Here is a 24,124-nt window from a genome sequence, read left to right on the forward strand (position 1 = left end):
GCCCCGGTCATCTCTAATCATTCTAAGCGGATTGATCCATTGCAGTTTTCAAACAAGACTGAGCTTTTTACCTGCAGGCTCAGTGTTCAATATGTGTCCTCTTTCCAAGGCTGGATACTCAGCAGGCTCTGGAAGGGAGTGGCTTGGCAGGCAGGGTTGAGAAAGGCCACTCTGGTGGCTGTATGGGCATTGGTATGTAGCAAGGGAGGTAGAGTCAGCTGGCTCCGGGCAACCAAGCTGTGTGACTAATCACCTTCCATGGATAGCATGGGCATTCCACACCCATCCCCTTCCACCCGGAATGAGATGAGCTAAGGCCCCTGTCACGGCACTGCCACTCCAGATCCTAGACAGCACAACTCAAATAAACACCACCTACTCTCCAAGAGCATAGGAAGCTGGCTCATGTCCCCTTCCACAGACACCTTCAGGTGACCTTAGCACAAAGGATAAGTCCTTCCACAGTCCACCCTGGGTCTAGGTTAGAACTGAAGAGTCAATAGACAAACCTATTTGTCGGCAAGGGATTTCGGAACACTGGTACAGTGTCCCCGTGAATGAGTGGATTCTGGGGTCATGCACCTGGGGTCTGGCCTTCACCTTTAACAGGTCCCTTGGCCTCCCAGAGACATGGGAGAAATAAGAGAGGATATGGGGATGTTCTGAGAATCCCCGGTACACAGACGGCTCAGGAACTGTTACATCTGAGAACGTGGGGAGTCCTCCATATAAGGGAGACAAACAAGTGTTACTTAGTGTAAAAGGTGATCCATTGTGATACATATAGAAACTAAACATGAAACACACAGCTTTTTGGCCATTTTTCCTTTTTTATAAAATTTGAGTGACTGCAAATATCCAAACAGAGTATAGGCTTTGGGACAAAATCAATTTGAGTTTGGTGTTCTAATCTGCCAGTAAGGGAACTACACAAACTTCTAGACCATCTGTAAAATGGGGCCAGGAGGAGTAATCTGCAGGAGTTGCCCGAGGCTAGTATGGATTCCTGGGAAGTAAGGTGTGTGTGAAAGTGAACGTGAACAGCACTGATTCACGGCAACGACTGTTTGTTTCTCACGGTTTTGACTACGTAATACATTAAAGAAGACGAGGACGACCAAGGGGGCCCTTTGTCCCTTTAAAGCAAGCGATAGCATATGCAAAATTATATAAACAAATTTCTATAAAACAAGACAGGTTTCCAATGCTCATCTCAATGCTAACGGAAGATGGGAAGTTTTCTAACGCTTGCTCGATGCAGCTTTGAATGGAATGTCCTTGGAAGTTCCCCAGATTACTTCACACTGCTAGCCCCATCTCTGTCCTATAATTTGTTCGTTCCTGCGCTTACTTCTAATAAATATCAAGCACTTGCAATGAACAAAGCACAGGAGGAATCACAGGAATCTTAACTCATTTGCTGGAGAGCTGTCGATAGAAAAAGTCTTCAATTTTAGTCGGGCTGAATAAGATAGGTGCAGTTGTCGCTCCGTCAGGCGGACGCTGACTGAGAAGGCACCATCAACAGCTTCTGCCCACCTCCCTGTGAACCCGACACCCTGAAGACCAGGGGTGACTGGGAACATTCACTGCTTGTTGCCATCTTGCTTCCTAGACTTCCCTCAGACTACTGAAGCATATCTGTGTGTACACACAGTAGGTATAAATATGGTCTATTGAAGTCATTTATGCAAGAGAAAGAAACCAAAATCTGGGGGGGGATGCAGAGAAGAGGAGGAGATTGAGGACAGGAAGGAGAGGAGGGGCAAGAGGAGGAAAAGAAGGGCGGAAGAACAAGGACCAATATCTAATACCAGTTTTTCCTTGGAATGTGGTCCAATCACCAGGGAATTATTAGGATGCCAAATAAGTCTATTGGTCACTGTATTCGTTGGCTTTTTCAAAGGAATGGGCCTAGCTCGCCAACAGGCTTCACAAGTGCACAACTGTAATTTAAGTTTCAGCTACGCCTGGCATGCTGTATTTAACCTGGTTTTTAAATAGCATCACAGTGCAGGTCCAAATCAGTTGCATGTAAAGTTAATAACAACCAAACACTGTCTCCTGCCAATCAAATTAGAATCAAAAGAGACAGTTTTCCCCTGTTCGTGGCCTTTCCAACTCCTGAGTAGGAAACAGGATATGATGAAAACATACCATTGCAGAGGCAGACACGCCTAAAGTCAAATTGCATGTTATAGCTCGGGCCCCAACTTCCTTCCATGTATATGAGGGGAGGTTCCAGGTTGAAGCATACCCCCACCCAGAATTCCCGCGGAAGTCCTTAGTGTGAACTAACTCAGACAGCCTCTCTAGACAATCTAGACAATCATAGCAGTGAGTCCTAATCCAGTCAAATCGATGTCCTTAGAAATGAGAAATCTGCACACTGGAACAAGATTACAGGGCATATAAGAAGGGGTCCTGTGAAACGGAAATGGCCATTGACAAGACCATAAATAAACTTCCCGGTAATGTACTAAATGGCAGATTATGTGTGATTTTTCTTTTCCAAATTTTGGTTGATGTAATTTAAAGCATCAATAATGGAAATTAACTTTAGACAAAAGGCTAAAAGTACATGTTAGTGACAAGAAAAAAATGGCAGTACTGTATTAGGGACTTAGTAAGTAGACGGGCTGCCTCCCTCAGAGTTTCCTGCCGAGATTCTACAGACACCTGCTTCTCATGAATGCCTCTCCACGCATACATAGAAATATAGCATTTTCTCTAAATTTTACTGTCACGCAAACATTGTAGTTAAGTTCTGTGCATAACCTCTAAACATAACAGCCAAAAATTCTCTGCTAAACATCCTTCAGTTAACCAGAAAGTTGCTGTAGCTCTGGCCAGGTCCAGCTGTCGAAAGGCTTCCTGTGGTGTCAATCCACACTGGGGACCAATCCACTCCTGCTTCCCACAGTGACTTCTAGATTATGTTGGGCATCTGTTTGCAGACTCTAGGCTCCTCTACCTCCAGACTCAGAGGTTTCCATTCTCGAATCACTGGTACACATTTGCTCGAATCAAGGATAGACGTTTGGGGGAAGGAGGAAGCACACGATAGATATTCCTAATTTACGAAAATTGGTACCATCTTGCCTGGTTGAACTTGATCTGTTCAGCAGAATCGGTTCTCAAATGTGTACATGTAGACAGCCACTGCTCCTCTTTGGGGCGGTGGTGTCATTGACCCAAGCCCACCCGGAGTACGTTCGTCCTGCTGCCAATGCTTCTGACAAACCCATCCGTTTCCTTAGTTATTCTGATTGTTTGCTCCTTTCACCCAACATCTTACCACAGAGTTGACAGCAAGTGGATCCTTTCTGGTCAAGGAAGATTCTGCTGCATAAAGTTCTCTCTCTCTCTCTCTCTCTCTCTCTCTCTCTCTCTCTCTCTCTCTCTCACACACACACACACACACACACACGGTGGGCACTCTCTCTCTCTCTCTCTCACACACACACACACACACACACACACACACACGGTGGGTAGGGAGGGGGAATCATCTCCCATGTCAACGGCCCTTATCTCAATGCACTGTCCCTGCTATTCTCTGTTAGTTGGCTTGCTGTCCTTTAGGATATGTGTGGTGATGAGCATTGCAAGTCTTATTTGCGAGAAGATCCAATACAAAACCCAGCTAGGAGGCTGGAGTCTGGTGGGTGGCTGGGAATACGTGCAGTAGGAACTTTTCTTCCAGAAATCTGTCTTTACACCTTCCAGTCCTCACCTCCCAGTCACAGAGATCCTGAGCCCCCGAGTTTTGCAGCCACGGCAGCCTATTTAGTATAAAGCGGGCAGTCAATAAAGACCGAGTGATCCAGTGGCGTGGCGGGATGAATGCATTGATTACAGTGACGGCTTTGGGTCTTGTAAGGAAACCTCTGATCTCCTAGTGAGATACCCTTACTAAAAAGCCAATATCCACGGACCTTTATGGATGGCTCCCCTTTCTGGGCAAAGACAGAGAGTGCGTCAAGTCCACTTTTAAGGTTTTATAGAGTGTGCCAACTGGGCTGGCAGATGACAGGTAGCCTCTGAGACCAACTTTCCAGGGTTCCAGCAGAACCCCTCACTGTATGGGGAAACTTTATACTTCCTCCTTCGATCGCCCGAATCCCTCTTCTCGGCAAGTCCCGGGGCACCATTCCAATCCCACAGTGCTCTGTGCTGAAGCCAAAGCTCAGCTTCCTGCCTCAAAGGGCCCTTTGTTTAGGCTCTCTTTCCCAATCAGCGTATCCTGAGCTTGAACCCCTAGCTTTTGAGAACTCCGAAGCCTTGGCGGTACAGAACTTGCCAGCAGGTTTGTGGTCCTTAACAGCTTTCACAAACCTCAATGTGAGGGAATGTCTCTAGCTAAGAAATGCTTTTCAGGGGAGGGAGAGGAGGGGGTATTATTTTAAGGGCTGCAAAAACAACTTCAAATCGACGCTCCAGTCTTTAATTGCTACCAGAGGACTGAGAACTTCTTGTTCTCCCATACTTAATTAAGAAGATAGTTTTAATCAACTTCAAATGATATCGGTTAATATGCTCTGCTCAATCTCCCAGGCAGGTTTTGCATCAGAACACTGGAATGCATCAGAGACACATTTTCACCGCGGCCTCCCCACCTGGAACACACCTTCAGGAGAGCAGCTGGAGGGGAGCGCCATCTGCACAGCCCCAGTTCACTCCCCCGGGGAAGCTCCAGGGCACTTTTTTTTTAAAGGTTAGATAGGCTGGGTCCAAACACACTTCGAGCACACCAGCTGCAAATTCAGTGGGCACCCTCCTTGCTGCAAATTCAGTGGGCACCCTCCTTCTAAAGCTTGCCAATCATCTAGGAGACCTAGCTGTTCCCAAACATTTCCAGGGCCAGGGCACAATAATAATCAAAGAACCTAGCGTCGCTAGGCACCTCCCAATCTCCTGACAGCCTGCAATGTGAAAATTCTCATCCCCACTCCACAGACACAAAAAGTTCGGAGAGGTCTGTTGTCGAATCCCAGCACTCAAGAGGCAGAGACAGGCGGATCTCTGTGAGTTCAAGGCCAGCCTGGTCTACAGAGCGAGTTCCGTGACAGGCTCCAAAGCTACCAAGAACCCATCTTGAAAAAAAAAAAAGTTAGCAAATGACCCAAAATTTGAACCCAGAGAAGCCTGATGCTATTGTAGCACACTGCGTCTTAAAGTTTAGAACTTCCTGAGTATGGAATTATGATGGGAAATTGTGTCATCTGTCCTCTCAGTGACAACATCTAATGATTTAACTATCGAAATCCGCAGTGAACAAACGTCTCGTGGGCACATGCCTTTTTATCCCAGACGACTTCTGAAGATACTGGATACCATTAGCCCAGGAAATTTCGATACAATTGCAGATGATTTGTTTAAGGGCACTAACTGGCACCGGGGCTGCTGTGGCTTTGACGTCATGATGTTTAAGTGCTCAGGCTGAGTAGTGATGGGGTACAGGCGTGGGTAACAACCAGCTGTCAGAATGGGTTCTCCTTCTGCAGCCCGCTGGGGAGGAAGGAGTGTATGGACAGAGACTAGATGTACCGAAGTGCGTGTCGTTTCTCTGGAAAAGCTAAGACTGACCGTGACCGTAGACGACAACCTGGATAAGCGGACTCCTGAATGTAGCCGTGTCTGTTGGGGGTGGGGTGGTGATGACAATGACAGGAAGAGAAGGTGAATGAGGGTCACTCCTCTCTTTAACAATATTACTGTGCTTTGGGATGCCATTAAGGTTTCCAGGGCTTTGTAGACCACTGACACCCGAGATTACAGCTAATTTAACAGAATAACCAAATCTCGCAGTTACAGAGATGCTTAAACATGGTCTCCTCTATGGATTTGATCTTCTTCCCTCTGGAGTCTACTCATTTTCTGGGACATCTAATTTCTCCAAGTATAGTTTTCCCACCTATAAAATAAGGGTTGAATGGGAGACGTGTTGATGCTTGAGTCCTCTATGTTAGGCATTCGAAGATTAAAGAGTGGTCATTGATACTGCTATCAGAGGCAACACTCTGCCAAGATGGCTTCGCCGGTGCACCCCTCCCTTGACAAACAGTGGGAATATTACTTATGGCCTTTAGCATTCTTCCTTCAACCCCCTTCCCAGTATACGGCTAATAACCCCTCGAGCCTGCTACTTCTGCATGAAGTACATGGCACATTCATGCCACCAAACCTACCCAGGGCAGGGACCACGTCTTGTTCTTCATGAGATCATTAAATCTGCAGAGCTAATGTAAGTCCAGACATACTCCCTGAATAGTCACCACAATTCACAAAGATTCTTAAAATTATACACAAATTGATACGATGAATATTATGATAACAATTACTTCCCTACAATGTACCAAACAGTACTGGGTTAAAACGATAAGAAGACTGATTTTATATTAACGTGATCTTTTGAACAGAAAGTTTGATATTAATGGGGGAATTAAGTGGACGGGCTGTGTACTCGCTGACAGAGCAGCGGGAGGACTAACCGAATAATAGCTTTGGAACAAGAAGCACAGATCCAAGGTTAATTCCTAACACCTGACCTCTTGTGCCATCTTTCTGTCTGTCTTAGCATCTAGAAAGACATGCCATTTCCATGTGGATACCATGTACCTGAACAAAAGAACAAACCCTGGAAGGCAGTGCAGGCTCGACACTGTCCACGCTTCTTTCTTTGATCTCAGCCCCCTCAGAACCATGAGACACAGGACTGACGCAGATAAGCAGCTAAAAGGCAAATGTGACGAGGATCCACCCTCCACGGTCACCGCGGTGGCAGTGGTGGTGCCTGGGTTCTTTGATCCAGGGTGTCTCAGTGTAGCTCAGGCTGGCCTTGTACTCTCAATCATTTTAATGGCTTTCCAGGAGGTAAGAAAGCAAGGAAGTGGACACTGTTTAAAGTAACAGAACAAGAGTCACCACGCAGCAAGGGCAAGTGATTTGGCGAGCACAGCCCAGTGAGTGAGTTAGCCAAAGCCAGGACATAAGTGGAGATAATTTTTGTGCTTCCAGCTTGGGCATCATTTCTCTAATAGTGGTTTTGGCAACCGGTAATGTAACTCAAGGGTAGAGGGCTGGCCCATCATGTTTGAGGACCTGGGTTCCATTCCTGGCAGCACAAAAAAGTCAATCACTCACTCATTCATTCTCTCTCATTTTTCTTTTCCTGTTCAAAACCCGCTACAAGGTAAGGCTAGAGTGAAGTAGGTTAAACTTTTTTTTTCTTAAAGAAGCCATCATGGTTAGCACAAATTCATTTTAGCTGACCAAATTTACCACATCATACGATAATATAAAAGCTAAATTTAAAAGCCTAAGTTTTCTTAAGTTAGGTGAACACTCACAGTCTCTTAAGTTCCTTAGGCTAGTATAGGCTGTCACCAGCTCTAGCCAGTGACGTGTCTTTCCATTTCATCACGGTGACTTACAGGAAGCAGGTATGAAGCAGTACTTAGTTTATAATTACACTTAATAGTGTAGCTCTTTATGGGGGGAAAAACAGGTATTGTGTCGGTGGCTACCTTGAGATTGTAAATTATACGAAAACAAAAAGTGTATTGTCCCCTCTGCTTTATGTCCTTACTGTCTAGAATGCTGCTTTTATTTATATAGTTTTCAATAAAATTTGAGAGCTGTTTAGTAAAAGAAACTTCAAATTTAGAAAGATGGCACCAAAGTATAAGGCAAACCCATTCTTTAAATTTTATTTTTTTTTACATTAGAAAGATCAACACACACACACACAAATAAAATAAAATAAAGAAAGATGAATACCAAGACCCACAATAAGGTGAAGTCTGCCCAGAGGACACAGTTGCGAACTTGACTACCAAGAACTGGGCAGCACATTCCTCCCTCATAGGGACGAAGAATGAGGAGGTACGGGGAAGGCTGGGAAAGCCATCCAATTCACACACCTGAAGCACAAGTGTGCAGTGAAGGAGGGCAGAGATGAGAAGGAAGGGAGGAGCAGGAGGGGTGGCAGACAGAGGGCAAGGTGGAGACCAGTTCTGAAGGTTCTCAAGCGTACTGACAGATGCACTTTCCAGCCACGGAACTCTGCTCCGAGGAGAAGCGCCTGGGTGTTCAGAATGGCTGTCCAGAAGCACAACCTTGGCCCAAGGATGACTATGGATTGCCACCAAGAAATACAATCTGCAAGGACATTTTTCAGAAAAGGGGACAACAGAGAAGAGAGCGCATTTCAGAAAGAACTGCATTCACGTCACCAATATGAATTTAGAGTTTCAAAGCACTTCCTGTTCCCGTGGCACACTGTCTCAACAGCTCATCCTCATTTTACCCCTCACCAAATGGCAGCAATTTGCCCGAGATCCCCAACGAAGACCTCAAATATCGAGCCGGGGCAGCAACAGGCTGCCACATAGACCTTTAACTTTTATCATTTCATTAAAGTATCAGATCCAAACACCTGGCTGGGTTCACCAACTGCCGTGTAACTATCTTCTCGTGTTCCCGCTTGCTCCTTCAGAGCAGGCTCCACCCTTAGTGGACTTCTCTGCGTCTTCCCCAAGGCACTGTATACTAAACTAAGGGAAAAGAGAAGCTGGCCAGCCACACTTGGGAATGTTCTCTATGGTGGCTTTCGGACACAGAGACAGCCAGGGATCCCCTTTCCCAGTTGCCTTCTGGGCACTTCCTGTTCATCATGAGCAGGGCAGGAAGAGCCTCGCTATGGTTCCTAAGATGCGCATCTGTAGCGATTCTGCTCTGCATTCTAAGTGTGAGGGATGTGTGCAAAATGGGACTGCTCTCGGCCCTGTTTAGCTTCTCCATGGGTCTGTGTTTGTCAAAGCTCTCTGCCAACCCCCTCGGAAAGAAATACCACAGAACTTCTTTTAGGAGGGTAAAAAGGCCTACTTTATACACTTGGTCTCATGCTAATCAGAGCTCCATTGAAATCCCCGCTGAATAGGAGCCCCACAATAGCCTCGGAAACACTCGGTGGTCTTTTCCAAAGCGCAGGCTGCTTCAGTCAAAGCATTCCACTCCCTGGCTTTTTAACTCCTCTGGAGAAGATGGATAAGAAGGGGCATCAACACTGGAATCAGAAACTGTTATTCCTCGGCAGAAAAGTAACCCCACTCCTGCACAAAACTTGTGGGGGCTCTCTCACCGTTTCTTCTAAACAGATCTATCGGAAGCTCCCGTTTTCTTCAGTATACATGTAACGGAAGTGGACATAGGGTCCGGTGACCAGCTCAAGGGAGATCCAAAACCTGCACTTTCCTGGGAATCTCAGTAAATGACCTCTGCTAGAGATTAACTAGCTGAATTATTAATGCAGTGTGTCACCAGCCACCAATAGGAGCTGAGACCCACCCTGTTGATCAGCTTTCTGGGAAAAAAAAGAAAAAGAAAAAGAAGTGAAATGAATGCTGGTCTCCTCCCGCACAGGGCTGTCGTGAAATTCAAGTAAGTTAATAATGCATGAAGTGTCTTAGTGCACAGCTCGCCACAAATTGGGACTCAGTGAAGCCCCTGCCCTTCTAGTCTGAAGTTCAGAGTCTCACCGCTATTCTCTTGAGAACTTACACAGGAACAGGAAATACTAACATGGACAGAGGGCTTTAAACCCCAAGTCAAACTTACATACATTACAGAGGCTTTCAAGACATTCTGACTAGTTCGTTTTAGTCATATGCTTGTTAGTGACAACGCCAGTCCAAATGCCACTCTTCACTGTTGGAGAAAGAATGTAGGTATTGGTTGGTTGGTTCAGGCCCGAGAGTGCTGCCATTTTCTGTCCCGAGACCTGTCACTCAGTCTCCCTGAACAGCAGCCACTTCATCCATAGCATCAATTAGAGGACTGTGGGTCCTTCAGGGCTGTGAGAGCTGATGAGAGGAGATGCACCTGACTACAGGGAAGTGTTCAAACATCCACTTCCCAGCCTTTTCCAGCTGACTGAAGACAATGCTACCCCAGGTGTCATGTGTCATGACGGGGTTGGGGGAGGAGTGTGTGTGTTTGTTAGCTCTGGGGGGAGGGGGAGCTAGAGGGATCTACAGTGAGGAAAACTAATTGAAGCAAGACAGAATACCTAAACCCAAACAAACTCTCAGACGTATAGCACGTCATTTGGAAGAATTCTTCAGTGAAAGATTATTAATTGATAATAAATCCTCAGTTTCACAGTGGGGGCAAGCACAACTGCGAACCATCAGTTTAAGGCAAACTCACAGCGGAGTTTCTCAACGCCAGCCACGGATTCAGGAAAATTACATCTAATATTCATGACAGCGCATTTCCCCCAGGGGTGAAAAGCCCTGGACTGTGAATGCTTTGACCCGAGATGTATATTTTATTTTCCCAGTCAGTCCGGAGGAGCTCTGCATTCAGACAATGCCTCAAGTTCAGGCCTTTCCGAGCCAGTCACAAAGGAGCGAGGAGCCCACTATCCCCCCCCCCCCCTGCCAGGCCAGTGGAACTGCTCTCTGAATAGATTTCAATGAGAAGCCCCTGAACAAAAGACTCTCTGGTAAGTTGGTTACACCTCGGGAAACATTGTTAAAATCTCAGCTTTCTAGAAGTTCCCCCTCAGGAGCACAGACTAAGCAGTTGCTGCAGAACAAAGCACTAGGCCTTTAATCACAACAGCCACGGAGGGCGGGATGTCAGCAAAATGCTAAGATGAGGAACGATGTGTTAGGCTGTTCCTCCCTAGAAGCCTATGGAGGCCAAATTGACCAAAACAGCCCCTTTGGGCAACTGTCTAATGAAATGGGCTGTGCGGCTGAGAAACATTTCTGCCACTTCCTGTTGGTGGTTGCTAACTTTATAACAATGTGGGTCATTTGTGGGGAAGAGGCCAAGAGGAGAAGTTCTATTTACTCCGTTTAATGAGCGAGCTGCATCCGCAGACACTAACCAGAGAAGCTCAAAACTTACCGCGACAGCGGACAGAACCCGCGGCACAAAAAGGGTCACTAGCAGAGTGACCCATTACTGCTGCCTGGTGTGAGCTCCAAAGGGGCTCTAGTTCAAGGCCCTCCCACCCCTCAGGAAGCCTTCCCATAGGGCTCCAGGAGCCTGTACGCTTCCCTTCTTAATTCAGAGCTTTTACTTCTTTCCAGGTACCAGCATTTCCTGCAGTGAAGATCCCTGGAAGCTTCTTCTTGTCCTCTCCCCCATTACATCTAGAAATATTGTCAATCATTCTCTACTTTTGTTAGGCAAAGCATGAAGGGAACCAACTGCATCTCCTCATGGACAAAAATAAGGAGCAGACCCATAGTGAATAGTGAACTGGCAGGTGTCACTCAAATGACGTTTAGAACGCCGAGGCATGGACTAGTCTAGGCAGATGCTAGGGCTTAAAAAAAACACTTATTTTATATTATTTTATTTGGTATTTGTGTACCATGTGTGTGAAGTGCCCACAGAGGCCAGAAGAGGGCACTGGAGCACCCACCACCACCCCTGCCGCCACTGCCCAAGACTAGAGGTCAGTGAGCCATTATGTGGGTGCTAGACATTGAACCTAGGTTCTCTACAAGAGCTGCCAGAGCTCTTAAACAAGGCACTCTCTCTCCAAGTCAGTCTTTGCAAGTTAGTTGTTAGTAAAATACAGTGTACATTAGCTCTTTCTGAGTTATCCCAGTCATAGGACGTCCCATGGTTGCCTTAACCTGACCTTAATGGGTCCAAAAACCTCAGGGTGAGAATCACAAATTTAACTCACTTTTGGACAATTTGGCCTCCACAGACTGATAGAAAAGCAGGCTGGGGGTAGAAGTGGGAAGCCAGGGCTTCACACACACTCTGAAAACATAAGCAGGAAAGCCAAGTGGTGAAAAACAGCCTCACCAGTCAGACTTATCAGCCCGGTCCTGAAACACTCAGACTGCACCAGAGGGGAGTTAGTTCAACCTCTCTGAACTTCTATAAAATGGAGCTAAACGTGATTGGCATTTTATAGGCTCCTTGGAGAACCAAATCAGGATGTACACATAGCACTTGATCTGGTAAGAAGCCCACAGCAAAGACCCAATACACATAAGCAACTGTCATTATTTAGTCAGACTTCAGCTCAAGTCCCCGTAAACACAAGCCGAGTGAGCCTCAGCAAGTCCCTTGCCCTCTCTGGGAAGAGGAGCCAATGGTCAGCATTTGCTTCATTCTGATTGTGGAAACACGGGAAGCAGCTAACAATCACGAAGATTATCTCTCCTTCACCCTCTTTAAATATCTGCTCTTTCACGCGCCACATTTTAACGCTTGATGCTTAGGGCATTTTTTACCATGACGCGACGTCATCGGATTCCTGAGGTCTTGTGATTGCCTTATCTTCTTCAATATCTCCTGATAATCCAGCACGTGAGTCTAAGTGATAGGAAGCCACCCAGTTCTGAGATGGTGATTATAGGTCTATCCAGTGGGGGAGGGGAAGAACTAGGCCAAACAGAAGGATTTGTACGGTGCAGTCTGAAGACTGTATCAACTACGTTCTAGGAATAGAAAGGTTTTAATATTTGAACTTCCACACAGTTTTCAAGAAACTCTGGAGTGGGTCCTTTTGTTATTACTGCTTTGTTTTGTGTTTCACTTGGAAAGTTCAGTCGGTAAACTGAACTTAAAGGTGTTACTCAGCAGGGGGGTGGGTCAGACCACCCACCCTCTATATCTCAGTCAGAATACTGGTCTCTGCTCACTGGTCTTAAACCCAGCAATTTAAAGGATTAAAAAGTCTGTTTCTTCGTGGGAAAATGCCCTCAAGAACAAAAACGATGCTGAGGTGTGATTTCGCAACTATCCTAATCCCCAAGAGCTCTAGTAAAACTCTTTTTTTTTCTTTTTACAAAAGTTAATTAATCGAAAGTGGTGCAGACATGATGGAAGTAATTTGGCAGTTCCTCAAAAAGTTAAACATCTGATAATCTGATCAAGCAATCCCACTCTTCAATCTATAGATCTATGAGAACTGAAAACATAAGCCTGCTCTTTTTATTCATAAAAACCCCAAATGGGAATAACCAGTAGAGACATCAAATAATAAGTATACAAACTAAACATGGTATGTACATAAATGATTATCTGGCAATAAAAACAAATGAAGCATTACTGATACATGCTATGATATGGATGGGACTTTAAAACATTAAATGAAAAATAAATAAATAAAACATTAAATGAAAGAAGCCAATTACAGAAGACCTCAGAGCATACTGTTGACTTATGTGAGATATTCAGAATAAACAAATCTATGGGAGAAAAAAAGTGATTAGTGGTTGTTAAGACCTGGGAGAGGTGCACAGGAATGGGGAAGGATTAGTAAAGATCAATCTCTTTCTACAGAGATAAACTCTGCAGTTGGTTATGGGAATAACTGTCTAATTTGGCGACGACAATAAAACCCATGGATTGTGTGCCTTAAGTCTTAAATGGCTGCATCACATGGTGTTGTGAATAACATCTCAACAAAACTGTTTCTTAAATATCATTATAACATGAGAAAAACCCTTCCACAAAACCAGGAGGGTTTCCGGTTTGTTCCTGTCAAGGGGCGTTTGAGAAAATCTGATGTCCAGGGCGGAACAAGTAGGTGACTTGCAGTCTTAGTTCTGCTGTGGGGCGACACACAGAGAAACATCCACTAGTCATACCACAAGGCTTTCTTCTGTAGGTGCCATAGGTCGAGTGCAGAACAGGAGGCTGAGCTCACCTCAGTTTCCAGGCTCCCAACCAGAAGCCCCGGGGGATACCTGTGCTGTCTTTGCCACATCCTTCTCCCTTGTGTCCCCACGGCCCTAGGCTCAGCTCTCACTTGCCTCAAGTCCCCCCAAGTCTCCAAGCCAGAGATCTGTCTCCCCAACCTGAGTTAGATTATGATAGACTAATCCTCTTTTCAGAACTTTTCACAATTATACTTTTTATTTTTTTTTATTTTATTTTTTTATTATTATTATTTTATTTTTTTTTGGTTTTTCGAGACAGGGTTTCTCTGTGGTTTTGGAGCCTGTCCTGGACCTAGCTCTGTAGACCAGGCTGGTCTCAAACTCACAGAGATCCGCCTGCCTCTGCCTCCCAAGTGCTGGGATTAAAGGCGTGCGCCACCACCGCCCGGCTCACAATTATACTAATTTCAAAGACCTCTGTAAAACTTTTCTAACTTCCTCTCCCACTGTAAAGGAACCTTAGATTTGTGGAACACTGTAGTCACCTCAAAACAACATGGAAATTCCTCCCCCAAATGTGGAGCTACTATAGAACCTAGCAGAGCTGCAAGATTACCATTGGTAACTGCAGGAAAATTCCCACAATAAAAAGAAAACAAATGACCAAGATAAAACTCCCATTACTCTACTGGTCCTCTCAAATAATGACCAAGGTCCCCAGCTGATGGTCATTTCCAGCCCCTTTTTTCAGTCTGTCATTAACCTCTTTTCTAGCCACACCACAGGCCCACTCTCTCCCTGGTCCTCCCATGCAAATGGACCATGTGACATCCCAGCCTCTCCCTCCCATCTCCTCCAGCACCCAGTTTGGTGACATCAGCACCATCATCCCCCGCTGTGTTTCTGCAGGCTCTCCTTTAAGGCTCCCCTGTCATTATCAACCAAAGGCTGTTTTCCCTCCCCTAGCTTGGAAATTCCTTTGGGGTAACCTAGGACCCCATGTCCCCAGTAGGTACTCCGGGAACATCCGTAGATGGCAAGACTTGAAAGGCAGGTGCAAACACAGACTTGGTCAAATCCCTCTCTAGAAATTATACAGATTGACTCCGCAAACTAATTGGAGGTGGGGGGAGGTATAAAGACGACATCAATAAGCGTGGCTCCTTCATGCCAGGGTAATTGTGTATTATGCACTTCAGGGATACATACACAGGAACCAGCACACACTGCTTATTATGACAAGGCACTTATCCTGATTTGCATTTCTCTGCAAAACTCTCCAGGCATATAATTTTGTTAATTTGTGACAAACCTCAAAAACACAACCATCAATACCCTGATTATAATATGGACTTTGAAAGCACACAGAAATCAACTGGGTCTTTCAAAGGCTTGCCCGTGGGCACGGCTCTTGCCCTCATTGTTTGGTAAGGTTGACGCTTGGAGATTTTAATGCAGATCATAACTTATAAATTTACCCGGACCTAAGTAAAAAAGAGTACTAAGATGCATTCAAAGATAAGGAGGCTGCCCTTGTTTTTGAATGTTAGCATGTTCAGTCAACATATGATCTTCAGCAAATTGTTTAGTTCCAGACTCAGTTTCATCCTTGAGAAGATGAGAATAAGTTTTACCACAAGAATTGTTCAGGAACATTTTAAAAAGCCCAATCTTTGGAAACATTGAGCTTCTTTTCTTTTCTCCTGGGATACATTGTAAAACTGCCGTGCCTGTTCAAGCTCCAATCAGTCAGCAGCGAGCTGAGGCACCTTCTAGAACAAGTACCAGTTGGAAGAAAAGGAATATATTAAAAAATGCCTAGTCCTCCAAACTCACCCCAGGAGCCTCCGGCCTCACACAGCGAAGTGGACTAAAAGTGAAACCTGTTTGTCTCGTTCCTCTTTTGACTGACACACAGCAAGGGAAATAATGGAAGACTCTCAGAGCTGAGCCACATGAAAGGTATCCAATTTCAAACACCGGAGTATCAGAAAGGCAAGACCTTGTTTCTCCTCCTACTCCTTCACAACCCCTTGGCAATTACTAGTCCAGGCCTCAGGTGAGCAGGGCATTGTGCTGCCATGTGAAAAGAGGCCTCAGTGGGGTTAAATCACATAGTATAACGGAGCTGTCATTGAGAGGGGGGGGGGAGGGGGGAGAGGGAGAGAGACAGAGACAGAGAGCGAGCGAGCGAGCGAGCTTAAGAGCACACCTGGAGAGCCAGGCGGTGGTGGCGCACGCCTTTAATCCCAGAATCGGTTGGCAGAGGCAGGCGGATCTCTGTGAGTTCGAGGCCAGCCTGGTCTACAAGGCTAGTTCCAGGAGAGGCTCCAAAGCCACAGAGAAACCCTGTCAAACAAAAACAAACAAACAAAAAAAGGGCGCACCTGGGCTCTGTGACTATAAAGCTTGGCTTTCTCTTCTCAGGCTCTCCACCATTCATTCATTCATCCCCCCAGAAAGACCTGTGTTTTCATGATTGAGATTAAAAATATACTAATAATCTTGGTATTGTTGACAAGACAACAAAATTTTAAAGATTCCGTGAATCTAGGAAATGGAGAACTGTCCCAGTGGTTTATTATCATGGCCATAGAGAGGCTGAGTCCGCCTTAAACAGATACACAGTCGGTTAGGTACGAGTGCCAGCAACTCTACTGTCAAGGTCTTTAAGGTTCCTGCAGCCTGTTCACAGCCCTGTAGAACAGGTCACACATATTTGGACTTTGGAGCACATCTTCCTTGGGCTGTCCTGAAAAGTGGGAGGTGAGGAAGGACAAAGTTCCAAGAGGGTATGGTGACCACCAGCAGCAGGTACCACTCTGGCCTGAGGCTTCTCCAGCTTAGCACCACTATCTAATCATGTGATTGGCCCAGATAAGTAGCTTGGTACCCCTTTCCTTAACAAAGAGCCCCCCAGGGAGCAAGCATTTTATTTATTCATTTCCCAAAGACTGGGGTTCTTGGAACTTCCAGTCAGCTTCCCCTGTACTGCCACAAGACAAAAAGAAGTAAAAGACCCCAAATGGGTCATTTGTTCCCATCCTCTCCGCCCTTCCTAAAAGAGTTGTGTTTTTTTTTTTTTCCCTCAGATGTTATCTTTTACAAAGGAAGAGAATATCAGCCACCAAAGGTGACTGAGGTGCCTGCCCTTTGACCTTTCCAGACAGGTCAGAAACCTGCCACTGTTTCTTCAGCTAATGGAAACCATTCATGTCCATTCTGCCAACTTCTCTTCCTCAGACCTTTTCCCTTTAATAAGTTTCAGGAAACTTTGCAAAAACAAGAAGTGGGGTGGGCTTGCCACAGAACCCTGGAGGGATAAGGAAAGAGGAGGAGTTGAAAATGCTATCATCACTAACACAGACCATGGCAGCAGGGTCCCTGAAGTTAAGAACACACTTTCTAACTTTGCACACCTCAGCTTCAGGACACAGGCCTGACACCCCCCCCCTTTTGCTGACTTTACACAGGAGGAACCTGAAGCCTGGGGAGGTCAAGTGACATTTGTCCAAATCACACCTACGGGTGTAAGCTTTAGCCCCCCCCCCCAGTCCCAATCCCAGGGACTCTGTAACCTGCACTGTTTTCCCAAGACTCTTTCAAATTAACTTGGCTCTACTTGAGCCTCTACTTAGCAATCTCATGTATGCCTGGTTCACCTTTCCCTCACTCACCAACTCCACATCTAAGAACAGACAGAGGCATGGTCAACAACAAACCCCAAACACAGCCTAACAATGCAGAAAGTGCTGGAACATTCAGTGCAGGGACAAAAAAGCCCACTGCATAATTCAATTGCCCTTAAGACATCGAGTTGTTATACAACACAGTGATTCTAAAAGTGGCCTGATAAAAATCAGCCTAGGATTTTATAAAAATACAGGATCCCAGGGCCTGCCCAAAGCCCCTGGGGAAATGTAGAATTTGTATCTCACACCAGATGGTTCTCACATCAGGTGAGTTCATTAAACATGGACATAAGGGACCCTACCCACACACTAAAGATTCCTCTCGAGACTGTACAGAGCCAAACTGACTAGAGAGGTGGGGCTTCTCCCAAAATATTACTTACCTACACAGAAAGGAAGCCCTTGACTACGGTGTCATCAGCATCACGCTGTGACCAACTGGGCTTTGCCAACCAAGACAACTGCAGAGGAAGGGACAAATCTCAAATTGACAGGCGTGCAAAGGGCTATAAATAGAAGGGCCACCAACTCCCATTTTGGAGATCTCCCACCCAGGCAGCTACCTCCAAGGTGTCTCTTAAGAAAACTTTAAGGAACTATAAGTGGGGCGGCAATTTTGGACAATAAGGACATAGGTTTTCCACCGTCCTAGAAAAGCCAGCAGTGTCTAGCTGACGAAGCGCAGGCTACCCTCATGTTTGTTACAATGCATGCAGGATAGTTGGCTAGGTGGCTCAACAGCGGATTCGTGAAAATTTGTTCCTATATTCTGTGGCTCCATGGTACATTAAGTTATCAAAACCAAGACTGCTTCATTGAGTTATTTCAAACGGCAGTAAACACAATAACAGAGCCACAAGAACACGAGAGGCCTGGGCTGGGCTTGTTTACTTGTGTGCTTTTGATTACTATGAATTCCAGAAAGCAGGTCAAAGGACCCATGCAGCCAAGAGGAGGGGAACCTTCCAGTTAATACCAAGTTAGGCTAATTTTCTTCATTATTTCTTCGGTCAGATCTGAGGGTCTTCCAGGCTATCTGTCGGCATATTCACAAAACTGTGAAGAGTTAGTTTAAGATGACCTAGCCTCTCTCCTTTGCTGCCATATAAAGAAATCCTTACACAGAAAGTTCAAGTGAATTTGCCCAAACCACACAGTGACAAGTTAATACAAGATCGGAACCTCAGACCTCTGGGCTCCTTATTTATTTTTTTATTTATTTTTTAAATTTTATTTTTTGCAACAGTCCTTAGAAAATGCCAAAATGTGAAGCCGGGCGGTGGTGGCACACACCTTTAATCCCAGCACTCGGGAGGCAGAAACAGGAGGATCTCTGAGTTCAAGGCCAGCCTGGTCTACAAGAGCTAGTTCCAGGGCAGGCAACAAAGTGAGCAACACAGAGAAACCCTGTCTCGAAAAACCATCTGTTTTTCCTCTCTGTGAGATTTGGATCCCAGATTATTCAATGGTGACCTGGGAATTTAGACACAATCCCACTTAACAAGACATTTTGCAGGGGGGAAAAAATGTAAAGTTCATGAAAAATCAATGTGTCCACCAACATGCAACTAGATTTGGGATCAGCCAGCCACCACATAAGAAACCTTGGCTTCTATGTGGCAGGGTTCCATTCTGTTCTCTACACCCCACTGCCCCTCTCATCATCAACAGTGCAACAGTAATCATGAATACTATGAGAACAGTAACAATGAAACTATGTATACCACGTATGGAACCAGCTCTAAGGTTCTTATCAATAAGTTCTTATTGCAAATCAAAACTGTCAACATTTTAGAATAGCCAGATTGAATGGTGTGGTTGTTGACCACCCCGTTCTGTATTGCTGACCGAAGAGTTAGACATCATTTATCCTCCTGCTTTGGTCCAAAAGGATACCTGGGGAACAGAAAGAGGATAAGAGGCAGGCTGCTCTGCAACCGAGCTAGAAGATTTTCATAGGGTCTGAATTTCAGCAATCTCCAAATGGGATAAAGGACTCCACTTCCGCCAACTGAGAATCGGGGACGATCTAATCTTTGACAATCTGCTCTTCCTACCGTGATAGGAACTTTTTCTGGTCTATACCACGGAGATGGCTTTCTAGGTGGTACAGTGAAAAGCATATTAAATGATTTATGTTTTTAAAAGAGACTAACAAAAAACTTAGACAACAGGAAATCTCTGTGGTTCTCATGGAACTCCATACACCAGAACTAACGTGAAGGAGAAAAAAAAGGTGATAAGGGGGTGCTTAATTGAAACAAAAGCAAGAGACTTTAGAAAATCTACCACGCAAAGATTTGCAATTGTATTTAAAAGCAATCAATGGACAAAGGTAACTGTTGATGGGTGTAAGCTCCCGGCAGGGGTTCTCTGCCACATTCCTTTGACCTTCAAACAAGAGCGGACTTTTTGGTTTTCACCCAGAATTTAACATTCTGAAAAGGTATCTGAAGCAAGTTAAACGCCTAGCATATTTCCACTTGCACAACAGGCACAGAGCACATCAGCTTTTAGTTTTTCCAGATACTAGGAGACGAAGCTTGGTCAATATTCCTATGGGAGAATAAACAGAAAACTGTCTTTCTTCCTAATATATTAGTACCCTGTAATGCAGACCATATGATCAATAAGCTGTAGAAAAATTAAATCATACTGACAGTCTTGGGCAAAAACTGAACCAAGTAGAAACATTTTTTTTAAGGATTGCAGTGTGTAGAATATTAAAATCACATGTTGTATTATTAAGTCTTCTTTTGGAAGCCAGAGTTATGTTGCATAACCACCTCAAGATACGTGGTAATCTTTTAGATAGTTTTTCCAATGAAAGGTGTTAGGAGCTATTTAACCAGTGATGCTGTAATATAGTTGGTGCGTATGCTTAAGTTGGACAACTGGTTTGGGATTTTCTCTCTGGAGAGACGTGCACATACACCACACCCTTTCATTCCACCCTGAACACACAGGAAAACATATCGGGGTGTCATTGCCCCTGCTTACACTATAGTTGACAGGTATTGCTCCCTGCACATTGCCCAACACTGGTTTTTCTAAGAATGCAGCATCTCTGAGAGCAACCCCCCCCCCCCAACCAGAAGAGTGTGTAGAAGCTAGAGCAAGGAACACATGGCGGGAGGGGATCTAGCTTTCCTAATGCTAAAGCAGAGGCAGGGGACTTTCCTCCTGCTGCAACAGAGAAAGCGCTAATCCCACCTACCAAGGATACACTCAAACCCCGAGGGAACTCAGACAAGTTGGTTGCACACAGACACCTTCAACCTTTTCAGTACTTTGGCCATATTATCCCCTCTCCCCGGCACAGCCCCCCCCCCAACCTGGGAGGATCCTAAAAACTCAACAACTCATCTCTGTCCCTCTGCATGCTAATAAGCCTGTTTGCCACCAGGAAGGTAGGCCAGCCCGTGACAGCAACTTTACTTAGCATCACTGAGGGGGGAATGGGATCCACAGGAACTACAAGCTCCCTTCTCTTTCACGGATTGCAATCTTACTTTCAACCGCCTCAGTCTGAAGAGGGCCATACTTAATTTTAAATTCTAAGAAAGCCACCGGCTCACAAAATTCTCGGAGGGTAGTTGGGCAAGAGCAAGAAGTCAGTGCCTAGGAGTCCTAGACAAGGCAGCAAACCCAGGGTGGCACAATCTGCGGAATAACCCCTTCCAAGGGGACTGGAGCCTCCGAGCAGGAGTTCTATTTGTGGGGAGCTGGACGGGGAACACAGATGTTTCTTCAGTTAGCAGTGTTGGCAGAACAGCTCCTGGACGGTATCCGAGTTCTTAATGCAGGAAGGGGCCTCACAGACCATCTACTTGAACCCACTCATTCAACCAAGGAGAAAACTGAGGCCAAGGGGGCACATCCATCTGGAGGCAGAGGGGCAAGGTTTTGGTGACAAGTTTTGCACACTTTGGTTTACATCAAAATTCGCTTAAAAGAAAAGAAAGTCTTATTTTTACTTCAACCTTGGATTCGCGTCGTTTCTCTTTCCCCGAGCCTGGTTCAATAAATCCCCCCCCCACCTCCTTTGAATCCCACCACCCTTCCAGCTGGAGCTTACATCTGTTCTGCAGAAACAGACTTGAGCTAGCGCCTCAACTTTGAGGGAGTGCAGTTCAACTTTAATCCCCAAGCAAGACCATGGCTAGCTTTCCCTCAGTGGCCTTCTGGGTGAACCCGACTCCTAGCCCCTGCTTGCACAAATCAGGGAGTGAGCTGGTTTAAAACTGATGCCCGCGAAGCTACCTACCACCTGGCATACAGTAGGCGTTCAACAAGTGATGCGCTCCTCGGTGCCCAAGACCCGGCTGGGAAGAGCCCAGTCCGGACGCCCTCCCTCCCCGGGGGCTTTCAGTCTAGCGAGCAGCGAGTGACACGGCCAGCTTGTGAGACTGGCCCTGCAAGGCAGAGCGACGGAAGGGGTGGATGTTTACATGCAGCCGGGACCAGCAGTGCCACTACCATAGGAGCCCGGCTCGCCTAGAGACTCAGATAGGTCTCGCACAGACTCGGATGCAGGGAGGAGAGCCGAAGGCTGCCTCCAGATCGTGGAGCTCGAGCTCACACCTTCCGAGGGACTGTGTCCGGCTCCCAACTGGAGATTAACCCTAAGGAGCACTTTCCAGCTGCCGCGAATGCACAAGCACGCCCCAACTTGTGTTCGCAGGTCTGGGATTGGGGGTCCGGGAGGGCGGGGAGCTCGCGGCTAGCACGGCGCCCGGAGGATGGCTGCGGGCCTCCGGGGCTGACAGCGCGGCGGGGCCCCGGACTAGGAGGGGGGGTGACCAGTGGGGCTGCGCTCACCCATGAAGAGGCAGAAAAGGTCGAGGCAGATGAGCAACACCCGCTTGCTGCCGCCCTTCCTCGGGTTGTTGTTGAGCGCGGGGCTGCCGCCGTTCTTACTCTCGGGGACGATCGCCTTGTCGTACTTGTAGTTTTGCATGGTGCTGGCAGCGGAGAGCCTCCCGGGACGCTGCGGGCCGCCGCTGCTCAGGAGCGGAACTGCGGGCTCGGGACGCGGCGGCCGAGTAGTTCCAACTGCAGGCGCGGATAGGTTTCCCCTCTGGGCGCCTCTGCTTTCCTCTCAAGCCCAAACTGTTCGCTAGTCCAAAGGGAAGAGAGCCAAATCCCGAGCAGGAACTTTTGCAGCGCTGCGCTGCCCGAGACGCTCACGGCTGGCGTGCGTCTGCGTGCTGAAGTTTGCGAGTGGGCAGCGTCGGCGTCCCGCCACCGTCCTCCGCAGCTACTTAATGAATGGAGCGGCGCGGAGTCCTGCAACTCCGCCGCGTCCTGCAGCTCTCGGCAGCGTCTGCCCAACTCCAACTCTGCCTCCTCCTCCTGCTCCTCCTCCTGCTCCTGCTGCCGCCGCCCGGGCTGCCGCTGTGATCGCTCGGTTTGTTTTCTGAGCTTATATTTCACGAGCTCCTTTAAAAAGCGAGGGGGGGGGGGAGGGGGGAGAAGGACCTCCTTACTTGGCTTCGACAGGATTCTGAAAGCACAGCCCCTTCCTTAAGCTGCCTAAAACGTAGGATAATTAAGGCCACATTTCCCCCACCCCCTTTCCAAAAAAAAAAAAAAAACCAAAAGAAAAAGTTGCTCTCAAACCAGAGAATCCGGGAGCCCCTAGCGTTCAGAAACTCCAAAGTGTCACAAAAGGAAAATATATATAAATAAAAAGAAATATTTTCTTGCTGGCCTTGGATTAGGTAGGGGGCGCAGTGGGAGGTCTATAATACCAAAATGCATTTTTATTTATTTACGAGTTTCAGTCTTGAATGGGATTATCCTAAAAATACAATTTTCAAGGAAAGCTGGGTTTGTTGTTTTGGTTTTAACACTCAGCACCGGATAATTGTGCTAGGTTCATAAGATAATATGGTGTAAAAGACTCCGGAGTCAGACCCCCTGCTCTAGACCCCCGCTTTATCTCTGTGCCTCAGTTTCCCGGGGAGTAAACTGCGAACACTAAGTGTCTCTCCCCAAGCAGCCACGGTGGCGATATAATTGACTAATCCACACACGCTTCTAGAATAGCACTTGTACCTCAGAAGAGCTCCATAAATTGAGCCGCAGATACTTTTATACCTGAATGTGGGAATAGCAAATCCAGGTCCATCGGTGCACCCCTTTGCTAGTCCAGCTAGCCTTTAGTGTACCTGTCCCATCCTGGGGAACTCCAGAGCAGTAAGGGTATTCTTGGCCTTGACTTTCAAGGAATCTAATGTTTTCCCTTGGATGCTCTCCTAATATTGATGGTGCATTGTTTCGCCTTCCCTTACGTCTTCCATAGCACACAGTGTGCAAATGTACATTTCTTCCAGGGGTCTTAATAATTCACACATAGAAATGGTTCTAGCTTTTTTTTTTTTTCTTTTGAAATAGGGTCTCCTCACATAACCTTGGTTATCCTGGAGCCGGTCATTTGAACTCACTGCACCTTCCTCCCGAGAGCTAGGATTAAAGGCAACCATATGCCGTTGGTTTTAGCTTTTTAAAAAGATTTATTTATTCTGTATGCATTAGTGTTTTCCCTGCATGCACGCAGCACCCACAGAGGGCATCAGAGGTGTCCCTAGAACTGGAGCTACAGGTGAATGTGAAGCACTGTGGGGGCTGGGAACCCAACTGGGGTCCTCAACAAGAACACTCATTGCTCTTAATCACTGAGCCATCTCTCTAGCTCTGGGTTCAAGCTTTTGGATACATAGTACGAATCGTTGGTTGACCACCTTACTGAACCATTCCATAAGCCTATCTATATATCATCTC

The 24,124-nt window shown here is 46.4% G+C and overlaps 1 protein-coding gene across 1 annotated transcript in view; it reads right to left on the minus strand.

Annotated features, from left to right (window-relative positions):
* The window catches only part of Plpp3 (phospholipid phosphatase 3), a 78,884-nt gene extending 56,142 nt beyond the window's left edge, over positions 1 to 22,742 (minus strand). The window contains exon 1 of the mRNA XM_057785179.1: positions 22,160 to 22,742. Within this exon, the coding sequence (XP_057641162.1) occupies positions 22,160 to 22,298 (139 nt within the window). The 5' untranslated portion in view covers positions 22,299 to 22,742. The remainder of the gene's footprint in view (positions 1 to 22,159) is intronic.
* Positions 22,743 to 24,124: the final 1,382 nt, after the last annotated feature.

This window comes from Chionomys nivalis, chromosome 11, assembly GCF_950005125.1.
Source record: "Chionomys nivalis chromosome 11, mChiNiv1.1, whole genome shotgun sequence".
Classification (NCBI taxonomy): domain Eukaryota; kingdom Metazoa; phylum Chordata; class Mammalia; order Rodentia; family Cricetidae; genus Chionomys; species Chionomys nivalis.